At 48.6% G+C, this 11,504-nt stretch overlaps 1 protein-coding gene across 2 annotated transcripts in view; it reads left to right on the top strand.

Annotated features, from left to right (window-relative positions):
• Positions 1–6,902: 6,902 nt before the first annotated feature.
• The window catches only part of LOC138262134 (prostatic acid phosphatase-like), a 257,511-nt gene continuing 252,909 nt past the window's right edge, over positions 6,903–11,504 (top strand). The window contains exon 1 of one of the 2 annotated variants that reach the window (XM_069211912.1): positions 6,903–7,489. In XM_069211912.1, coding sequence (XP_069068013.1) covers positions 7,373–7,489 — 117 coding nt within the window. In that variant the 5' untranslated portion in view covers positions 6,903–7,372. The remainder of the gene's footprint in view (positions 7,490–11,504) is intronic. The other variant, XM_069211913.1, reaches the window with a different exon arrangement.

Below are 11,504 nucleotides of genomic sequence, written 5' to 3'. Positions count from 1 at the left end.
GAGACCAATGGGGAGACCCGGGGGTCTCTTCAACGATTCAGGAAGGCACAGGGGGGGCTCCTCAGGATAGCCTGGGATAGGCAGAGGGTCACCTGGGGTCACTCCTGCACTGGAGTTCGGTTCCTTCAGGTCCTGGGGGCTGCGGGTGCAGTGTGGTTTCCAGGCGTTGGGTTCCTTGAAGCAGGCAGTCACGGTCAGGGGGAGCCTCTGGATTTCCTCTGCAGGCGTCGCTGTTGGGGCGCAGGGGGGTCAACTCTGGCTACTCACGGGCTCGCAGTCGCCGGGGAGTCCTCCCTGTAGAGTTAGTTTTCCGCAGGTCGAGCCGGGGGCGTCGGGTGCAGAGTGGAAAGTCTCACGCTTCCGGCGAGAAACGTGTGGTCTTTAAAAGTTGCTTCTTTGTTGCAAAGTTGCAGGTTTGTTGAACAGGGCCGCTCTTCTCGGGTGCTTCTTGGTCCTTTTAGATGCAGAGTAGTCCTCTGAGACTTCAGAGGTCGCTGGACCCTGGGGGATGCATCGCTGTTGCAGTTTTTCTTGAAGTGGGGAGACAGGCTGGTAGGGCTGGGGCCAAAGCAGTTGGTGTCTCGGTCTTCTCTGCAGGGCTTCAGGTCAGCAGTCCTTCTTTGTCTTCAGGTTGCAGGAATCTCATTTCCTAGGTTCTGAGGTGCCCCTAAATACTGAATTTAGGGGTGTGTTTAGGTCTGGGAGGGCAGTAGCCAATGGCTACTGGCCCTGAGGGTGGCTACACCCTCTTTGTGCCTCCTCCCTGTGGGGAGGGGGGCACATCCCTAATCCTATTGGGGGAATCCTCCTTCTACAAGATGGAGGATTTCTAAAAGTAAGAGTCACCTCAGCTCAGGACACCTTAGGGGCTGTCCTGACTGGGGGGTGACTCCTCCTTGTTTTTCTCATTATCTCCCCTGGACTTGCCGCCAAAAGTGGGGGCTGTGTCCAGGGGGTGGGCGTCTTCACTAGCTGGAGTGCCCTGGGGCATTGTAACACGAAGCCTGAGCCTTTGAGGCTCACTGCTAGGTGTTACAGTTCCTGTAGGGGGGAGGAGTGAAGCACCTCCACCCAGAGCAGGCTTTTGTTTCTGTCCTCAGAGAGCACAAAGGCCATCACCACATGGGGTCAGAAACTCGTCTCTCTGCAGCAGGCTGGCACAGACCAGTCAGTCCTGCGCTGAACAATTGGGTAAAATACAGGGGGCATCTCTAAGATGCCCTCTGTGTGCATTTTTTTAATAAATCCAACACTGGCATCAGTGTGGGTTTATTATTCTGAGAAGTTTGATACCAAACTTCCCAGTATTCAGTGTAGCCATTATGGAGCTGTGGAGTTTGTTTTTGACAAACTCCCAGACCATATACTTAATATGGCCACCACTGTACTTACAATGTCTAAGAATAGACTTAGACACTGTAGGGGCATATTGCTCATGCAGCTATGCCCTCACCTGTGGTATAGTGCACCCTGCCTTAGGGCTGTAAGGCCTGCTAGAGGGGTGACTTACCAATGCCACAGGCAGTATTTTGTGTGCATGGCATCCTGAGAGGGAGGCCATGTCGACTTTGCCTTTTTCTCTCCACCAACACACACAATCTGCAATGGCAGTGTGCATGTGTTAGGTGAGGGATCTCTTAGGGTGGCACACATATGCTGCAGCCCTTAGGGACCTTCCCTGGTCACAGGGCCCTTGGTACCACTGGTACCTTTTACAAGGGACTTATCTGTGTGCCAGGGGTGTGCCAATTGTGGAAACAATGGTACATTTTTGGTGAAAGAACACTGGTGCTTGGGCCTGGTTAGCAGGGTCCCAGCACACTTCGCAGGTCAAGTCAGCATCAGTATCAGGCAAAAAGTGGGGGGTAATTGCAACAGGGAGCCATTTCCTTACAGTGACCTTGTCCAGGAGCACCCCTTTTATGGTGTGGAATGCCTTATCAGCCTAGGGGCTCCAATCCCTCTTGGTGTCTGTTCATCGTAGCTGCCGAAGGGGTTTGGCCATGGTGGCTAGCTGGGGAATGAACCTCCTGCAGTATGTCACCATTCCCCAAAAACTACTGACTTCCGTTGAGTTTAGTGGTATGGGTGCACTCCGGAAAGAGTCTGTCTTTTTGTGATCAACCTGTAGCCCCTCACGGGAGAATATGCAGCCGAAGAAATCAATAGAGTTACAGTAGAAAGCACATTTATTCTCGTACATTGTGAGGCCGGCATTAGAGAGTCGCTGGAGCGTGGCTCGCAGGTGGTGATTGTGATCCTCTAATGTTTCTGAGAAGATGAGAATGTCATCGCTGAGATGAGCACCCCTACCAGACCGGGGAGTGTCTCCCTTATGGCGTTTTGAAATACTTCGGCGGCCAAGGAGATCCCAAACTGAACCGCTTGTATTGCGAAGCCCCACATGCTTGAAAACGTGGTGATGTTTTGGCTCTCGGGAGCCAGCTCCAGCTCATGGTAGCCGAAATTTACGTCCAGCTTAAAGAACCACATGGCTCCATTGAGGTCTGCAATTATGTCATCCATTGTCGGAGTAATTTGCCGCTCTTTCTTGATAGCGCAGTTGGGTAGGTGCATGTCCACACACAGGCGGATGGCGTCCGGCTGCCTCAGTTTTGGAGCAATTACAAGGGGCAACACCCATGGAGTGGGGCCCGTGCTTTCTCAATCAAGGATCTGCAATTCCTTTTCCACCAGAGGCCTTTTAGTTTGCCCATTCTTTGAAGAGCTGCAGGAACTCCTCCTGCAGGACCTCTGCATGTGAATCGTGGATCTGTTGTGCAAAAAACACAAGCTCAAGGTCCTCTGCAGTGTGATATCCTAACAGGGTTCCATGGTTCCCTTCAACAATGTGGAACCTCGCTTTCTTCGAGCGATCTGCACTGGTGATGGTCACTTCAATCATGACTTGGAGGGGCAATGGGTCAATGTGACTATGTGCAGCGCCACTTTCCTTGCGCCCCCCCAGCCACCACTCTGTGTGCCCAATATTTGAAATACGGTGCACCATGGTGCAGGGTAGGGGGACATAGCGTAATTTTATTTGACGCTATTGATGTACTCTGCAGGAGTAGCGCCAACATTTTGCCGCTACTCCTGCCGAGTACATATAGGCCCATTATAAAAATAGAGCCCTTTCAATGCCTGCTCTGATCAGGCGTTAAAAGTGCAGATAAATGGCGCTAGGAAAACTCTTAGATTTCTTTGTGCTATTTTTCCAGCCCCCCTAACAGGGGAGGAACATCCCCTTGCATACATTATGCCTGGCGCAGGTGTAATGTGGTGCTACGGGTTTCAAAGTGGCGCAATGAATTCTGACACTCTTCCCACAGGTCGTCATCATGAACTTAAGGCATGCCAGGGTTGGAATGGAGGGGTGGAAGCTAAAGTAGAAATGTTCTGACACAGAGCCAGTCACACCAGCCTCCTCGGCACAGATCCATGCCCTGATTGAGATCACAGAATAGCTTGGCCCTTCTCTGTGGGGTCAGTGTGTAAAGTCTATCTTCCTCCTCAGATAGGACACGCCGCCGTAGCATCGAGGGTGCCCTGGGCTGGGGTCCGTCTGGCCGGTACTGGCTGCTGCTGGGGGGCCTCTGGCTGCAGCGGATTCCCGGGGGCGCCGCCAAGCAGAAGCTGAAACTAGTGACACTGGTGAGTGGCAACCACATTTCCACACTTGCAACATCCTCCCTAGCAATGAGAGGAGGCAATACCTAGGCAACAACTCCTGTGGGGGACGCAAACACAGCCCAATAGTGCAGGACATCACAGTACTGACTCAAGTATGCCCATCAAAAGAAAAGTGCATTTAGTGCACATTGTGAACTGGTTTTCATTAAGGCACTATTCATTTTGTGAAGGTAAAATACACTAAAGCAATTTCTTCCGAACTGCACTTTTGGTCCAGGGCACCCCGGTTTCTAATCCAAAGTGATTCTCCAGTAGCAGCTGGTATTACTGCCTAGCAGAGCCTTGAGCGCTATACAAAAACATGTAGTAATTAGAATATTTGCATACAGCGTTCACCACAGCAGATTTGTCGTTTCTTACCGCTGTAGATAACAGGATGTTGAAAAGCATTTCAAAGTGTGACAAGTTAAGCTTGCTTTGTGAATTTAGATTTATGGACAGCAAGCTGCTCACACATTCAACTTTGAGTACTTACGCCACTGACCTTTGTACTCAGATTTTGAAAAAGATTGCTATTCAAGATGCCTTAGACCTAGTCAGTGGTAGAGCTTATAGGCAAAATGGGTCCATGCCTCTCCCCCCCAACTCCCCTTGCCCTGCTGTACCCGACCAAGACCCTTCTGAAAGATGCCTGATAAGATCAGGAAAGTTGCTTGTATTTTACAATTGAAATTCAGGCGCTTTATTTGCTCAAGCTCACACAGGCAGCTTATATTTTTCAAATAAATTGTTTGCATTTCAGTCATAAGATGCATCACACTTCCTGTTGCCTGGTCCGGGTTTATCTCTAGGACGCTCTTTTGGCAACCGTCTATTCTACAAACTGGTTACAGTGCAAACCGTCTGGAAGAGAAGTGCTTTGGAGGTTCAATGACAATTTATGAAACACAGGTCTAGAAAGTATCTCCTGTTAACAGGCCAGAGATTACTTTAAGCTTATTTCTACATTTTGGACAGCGCTAGTGCAAATAATGTAAACCTCAGACCACTCTTAATGCTGATTCTGTCAGAAGTGTGTCTCAGGCTCAACATTAGCTCAGCTACAAGTGCCTAGATGCCAATCTTGCAATGGTCCCCTCTGACCAATCCCCACCCCCGATAGCATCCACTCAGATCAAACCCATCCCCAACCTTCAGCAAAAAGCTTCCCACTCACCTGTTCGTATTCCTCCCTCCCTATAGCTCTCAAGGAGTCCTACGTCAGAGGCAAGCTGCTTGCCCAGTCCTAGGCTTTTCTTCCGTTTTAATTTTAGGGCATGTGGCTCCCCATGTGTAACGGGAAAATAATAAAGTCTCAAGATGCAAATGTTAATCTCTCCTACTTTTCAGAAAACGCCTATTAGCTTATCTTTTTCATTTTAACTCACTTGTTTTACTAACCCTTCCTTCAGCCATAGCGGCTAGATACCTTCGGTGGTTTATCGCATTTTGCAAATTCCCGTTGAAACATAACTTTACAATGGCTTATGACGCATAATACCCAGTGCTTAATTTGTAAATAAAAACGTACCAGTGCCCAAAGCCCTCCTCTAAACATGCGGTTGCTGCAATTAAATGTGCGAACACGAAATACTGAGGCAGCGTAATCCTGAAGCCATCTAGGGAAGCTTTAATCCATTAACATCCACTCCCTGCCCCTTAAGATCACTCTTGTGTATTTCTGCTTTTTCGCGGTTTCTCTTCCTCCGTCTTTTCCGTATGTGTCTTTTTCTCGCTGTAAATGCTTGAGGCGGAAAAATAAGCGCCGGCCCTCAAAAATAAGTGCCGGTGCTTTGCACCGGAAACAACAAGCACAAATTAAGCACTAATAATAATTGAGCTTGGACGAGGTAAGGCCCTGTCAACACAGGGAGTGCTGAGAACCTATCAAAATGTATAGTTAGGAGCTACATATAGAGATTGATATGCAAGCAAAGACGTACTTGACCGTATTGTGTGCTCCTGGTGAATCACCTAATATGCCTGAGCATCAGTTCCCAACTGTCAAAACTGGGAGTGCTGAGAAACAGGCAAGTGAGGCGTTATATAAATATGTAGACCATTACGGAAAATAGCTCACTTCTTGAAAGTTCCCAGAGAGACTCAGTTCTCTTATCCGTGCACCTCCAGGGTGCAGGTAGCAATCTCTATGCACCCCTGTCTCGCCCCCTCCCTATATGAATAACTCTTATGGCAGACAGGACTTCTAAGTTATCCAACAAACTTGAAATTGCCATCAATTTTTAGGGTCGAGTGCGCAAATTCTCTAGCCGGTTGTAATCTCTCGGTGGGCTTTTAACCACACCCACTCTTGCTATTCATTCTCTGTTGTGCTCGTCTTAAATGCTGCATTTTTATTGGTGCATTTTGTGAAATGTTCCTTTTTGTGTGCTGATTTCCATCTCCAGGCGATTTAGCTCAGTGAAGATTTTTATTGCCCATCACAGTATGTGAAGCTTCTTCCTGTTATGGGGTGTGATAGCCCCCCTCTGGTTTGGGTGTGCCTTTCATCCCAGTCGCAATCCTTTCTAAACATTCAGGCAGGGAGCAAATACATTTCGCGCTCATGGCGGCAGTGGCGCTTTGAATTGGCTGGCTTCTATCAACTCTTTTACTTTTCAATGTATGTGGCAAGAATATTCCAGTTACGAATTTACAACCATAATAGGTCGAACTCGAGCAAACGAGAGGCCCGGTGCATTACAAATGCTTGTTATTTGTATTTTCCCCTTTAAGGGCTGCAGTAACCACCTACGGCCACTGGGTGGCACTGCCGCCTCACTGTTTCTGGAGGGCCCTGCTCTTCTCTTGTAGCAGGCCGGGCAAGGATCCATCTGCCGGTTCGCCGGCTCCGGCGGTTGCAGAACTCTGCTTTCACCGCGGCACAAGGCGGCCGATGGTTGCCAGGGGGAGCATGATGCCCTCGTCTGCAGCCCCTGACGACGCTCAGAGCAGGTGGCTGCTCAATTTTTATTAAGAGTGTAATGCCGTACCACCCTCTGGCAGCGGCCGGCCCTTAGTGATTTACTATCTTTGTGGCGGGTGGAGGGGAGGCGCATGGGGCAGCGCTTCTCCATTCCTCTGCTCCTCCCCCAGGTACGTGCAGTTTCCGTTGCCCCTGCCGGGGAGGAGGGTCCGCATCGCGGTCGTTGGCCGCGCCTCCCACCCTGACACAAACGGCTCGGCTGCCGCACGTGCAGGCAGCCGCGGCGGTCCTAGCGCTGCCTCTTTCCTCGCGGCCTTTCCTGCCTGGCCGTGTTGGAGGCGACGCTCGCTGAGATACCCGCAGTTCCTCAGCACCATGGCGGCGCCTCGAGCCTATCTGAAAGCGCTATTTCGCCCTCTTTTCTTCGTCCGGCATTGCGAGTTCATGGAACTGGCCCCAGGGCACGTGCGCCCGGCCCTTTTTGTTGGCAGGGTCCCCTGACTGGAGGCGCCTGTGATGGATGTGTTTGGGGTGAGTGTGGAAGCCAGCCCTCAAGGAGTGGCTGGTGGAAACACTAGAACCTGCCCAGCAGTGCACTGCGCCAGGCTTGAACTGGAGAGGTGAAAGTGAAAGTAGAAATGTCCTGACACAGAGCCAGTCGCACGACCCTCCTCGGCATCCATGCCCTGGTTGAGATCACAGAATAGCCCCGCCCACTCTGGTGTCAGTGTGTGAAGTCTATCTTCCTGCTCAGATAGGACGTGCAGCTGCAGCATGGAGGGTGCCCTGGGCTGGGCTCCGTCCATCCGGTGCTGGCTGCTGCTGGGGGGCCTCTGGCTGCAGCTGATTCCCGGGGGCGTTGCCCAGCGGAAGCTGAAACTGGTGACCCTGGTGAGTGGCGACCACACTTGGCAACTTCTTCCCTAGCAACGGGAGGGGCGGCACCTAGGCAACAACTCCTGTCGGGGACGCAAACATAGGCAAATAGTGCAAGACAGCGCAGTACTGACTCAAGTATGCCCATCAAAAGAAAAGTGCATTTAGTGGACATTGTGAACTTGTTTGCACTTAGACACTGTTCATTTTGTGAAGGTAAAAGACACGAAAGCAATTTCTTCCGAACTGCACTTTTGGACAAGGGCAACCCAGCTTCGACTCCAAACTGCCTCTTCAGTAGCAGCTGGTATTATTGCTTAACCGAGCCTTGCGCGCTATACAAAAACATGTTGTAATTAGAATATTAGTATACAGCGTTCACCACAGCAGATCTGTCGTTTCGTACCGCTGGATGTTGAAAAGGGTTTTGAAGTGTGACAAGTTAAGCTCGCCTTATGAATTTAGATTTGTGGACTGCAAGCTGCTCCCACATGCAACTTTGAGTACTTACGTCACTGACCTTTGTTACCAGATGTTGAAAAAGATTGCTATTCAGGATGCCTTAGACCTACTCAGTGGTAGAGCTTATAGGGACAAGAGGTCCATGTCCCTTCCCCGCAACTCCTCTTGCCCTGCTGTACCCGAGCAAGATCCTTCTGCAATAACGCCTGATAAGAACAGGAAATATGCATGCATTTTACAATTGACATGCAAGCGCTTTATTTGCTCAAGCTCACACATGCAGCCTATATTTTTCCAGCATTCTGGGAGAACTTGGGGCCACACTTGGCAACTTCCTCCCTAGCAATAGGAGGGGGCAGCACTTAGGCAACAACTCCTATTGAGGACTCCAACAGAGCCAAATAGTGCAGGACAGCGCAGTACTGACTCAAGTATGCTCATCAGAAAAAGCACATTTAGTGCACACTGTGAACTGGTTTGCACCTAGACACTGTTCATTTTGTGAAGGTAAAAGACACGAAAGCAATTTCTCCAGAACCGTACTTTTGGACAAGGGCAACCCGGTTTCGACTCCAAAGTGCCTCTTCAGTAGCAGCTGGTATTACTGTCTAGCAGAGCCTTGAGCGCTATACAAACAAAATGTTGTAATTAGAACATTTGTATACAGTGCTCACCACAGCAGATTTGTCGTTTCGTACCGCTGGATGTTGAAAATGGTTTGGAAGTGTGACAAGTTAAGCTCGCCTTATGAATTTAAAGTTGTGGACTGCAAGCTGCTCACACATGCAACCAGATGTTGAAAAAGATTGCTACTCTGGGTGCCTTACACCTAATCGGTGGCAGAGCTTAGAAGGAAGAGGGGACCATTCCCCTTGCCCTGCTGTACCCGAGCAAAGCCCTTCTGCAATGACTCCTGATAAGATCATGAAAGTTGCGTGTATTTTACAATTTAAATGCTAGCGCTTTATGTGCTCAAGCTCACACATGCAGCATATATTTTTCCAGCATTCTGGGAGAACTTGGGGCCACATGTACGAAATACAGGTTTTGAGACTCGCAAATTGCAAGTCAAAAACCTTATGTACAACAGTGTCAATGACACTGTTTGAGATTCGCAAGAGGGTAGCAAATGGCCTACCACATGAATATTCATGAGGTAGGTCGCAATTTGCGACCCTATTGGGAATGGCCGCCCTCACAGTGATAGTGGCCTACTGGAGACAGCAGACCACCATGTCTGTGACTGCTTTTAAATAAAGTAGGGTTTTTTTGTTGTTTTTTTTTTTTAAATGCAGCCCATTTTCCTTAAAGGAAAACGAGATGCATTTCAAAAACAAAAAATGAAAAGTTTTCTTTTCATTTTTTCAGAGCCCACTGCCTGCTCTGAAAAACAGTTTTTTGCTGCAATTCACAAAGGGGAAGGGGTCCCATGGGGACCCCTTCCCATTTGCGAATGGGTTAGCACCAGTTTGTAACTGGTGCTAACTGCAATTGTTTTGCGACCGCATTCGCAGTTACAAAACAATTATACATGGGACTGCGACTCGCAGTTAGGAAGGGGATACCCCTTCTTAATTGCGACTCGCACACCCTTTTTGCGATTCAGTAAATAGATTACCGAATCACAAAAATGGGTCTATACATCCCAAATTGCATTTTGCATGTCAGAAACAGACTGTTTCGCCGTTTGCGACGTGCAAAATGCTTCGTACACGTGGCCCTTGGTGAGGTGCTCGAAGTGCAGATCACGGCTGATCCCTGTTATGTGTTGCTGGCATCCCAACAGACATAGCCTTGCTGTGCCCTAAACTCCTCTTTAGTAACTTGGGCTTGGTGGTGGCTTAGAGGGACATGGCAAAACATTGGGGAGTTCCTAGGACTCCCACGCTGGCGGAATGGAGGGCGGGGATGGACCTTTACATGATGTCAGAGAAAGTGACTTACCAAGCCCGAGGTTGCCCAAGGAAATGTATCAAGGTATGAGGTCCCTGGAGGGCATATCATGGCATACTTTATACAAATACTGGTACGTTGATTGGTCGGGACGACGGGCGTGACTGCCCGAGTAACTCAACCCTCAGTTTATATGACAGATGACTGAGCAATGCCGGTAAGAACTTCTGTTTTAACTATATATCCCATCGCTTTTACTGTCTCCTAGCCCAGTGGGGGATGTTGATATGTTTGTATAAAACACAAATAAAAATATTTATAAAAAAAATAGTCAATATCGTTTCTTACACAAATACATGGCTGGGTTGCAATTTCTGATACCCCACTTTATAAAAAGAGGGCGAAGAAATCTCCTTGCTGGCAGAGAAAATGAGCGTAGCATCATAAAGTGCATGAGGGTCTCATCGCCACCTTGCAAGTAGGGGTAGATTGAATCGCCACTTGAGTATGACCTGCTCTGAGTGAAGGACTTTACAGAAAGACACCCTAGCTTGAATGTTATAAACAGTGCTCTCTTTAGTGGTGGAAATAAATGGCCAATGTAATTCTCAAAACCAGTTAAGAGAAAAACTTCCCGTAAAAGTGAGCAACACTTTTCCATGTTGCTGTTCAGAGCACCACGACCAACAATTCCCTTTTAACCTGTCTGTGCTTGAGGGTCACATGTCTTCCGGGTTGGTCCATTATTCATAGCAACCAATATTGTTGAGAGTGCTTGCAATTTGTTTAAGCCATGGTAGCTTATGAGAGTTGCTGCTGTGCCAAAGTTTAATTGGCTTGAGGTAGGTTGATAATTTCGATTTGGACCAGGTTTGATGCCAGAAGAGAAGTGGCTTTAATGCTGCAATAGCTTCGATGTTATTCAAGCCCAGCTCATGTTGCTCCCATTGGGGGTTCCAGTGCCAAGTTGTAATAAGTGATGTAACAATTGTTTTTCGATGTTCTGGAGGCCAGATGCCTTTCCGGCCCTCCAAATCTCTGCTCCATACATGCCGGCAGTGTGTGCTTTGGCTTAATAGGCCTAGAGCACTGGCTTAATCGCTGTCCGCCCAACACTACTGCTGAAGCCAAAGAGAGCATTTGACTGCTGGAGCACACTCATTTCACCCTTTTTCATCTGTTTGCCTCAAATTAAATTGGCATTGAACCTTATCCCTAGGTAATCCTAGCAGTCAGCCCAATCTAACGGCTGATGATATATTCTGAACGAATTTTTCAAACTGTGCAGTGAATTGACCAGCATATAGTTCGTTTTTGATATGTTTCCCACACTGTCCAGGACAGAGAATAGACAATACTTTTCTGGTAAATTCCGGGGACCTATTTTGTGTATTGGGACAATAACTGCGGCTCTCTGAGAAGCTAGGACTTTCCCATTTCAAAATGGGGGCTTGAAATGCACTTTCCACAAATTCTGGAGTTGTGATTCCAGATGCTGCCAAAAATGGAGTCACAATGTTGTCAAGTACAAATTGTTTGGGAACATTCAAAGACTGAGCCTCCCTCTTCATTCAGCTGGCTACACCTTGTTGGATTATACACACTGGTGAAATAGTTGATCCAAGCCTGAGCCGTGATGTCAGACTCAAGGTTTCTCAGGGCACCTTCTGAGCCC

Source organism: Pleurodeles waltl, chromosome 10 (genome assembly GCF_031143425.1).
Source record: "Pleurodeles waltl isolate 20211129_DDA chromosome 10, aPleWal1.hap1.20221129, whole genome shotgun sequence".
Taxonomy (NCBI): Eukaryota; Metazoa; Chordata; class Amphibia; order Caudata; family Salamandridae; genus Pleurodeles; species Pleurodeles waltl.
This window is presented reverse-complemented; position numbering and strand designations above follow the sequence as displayed.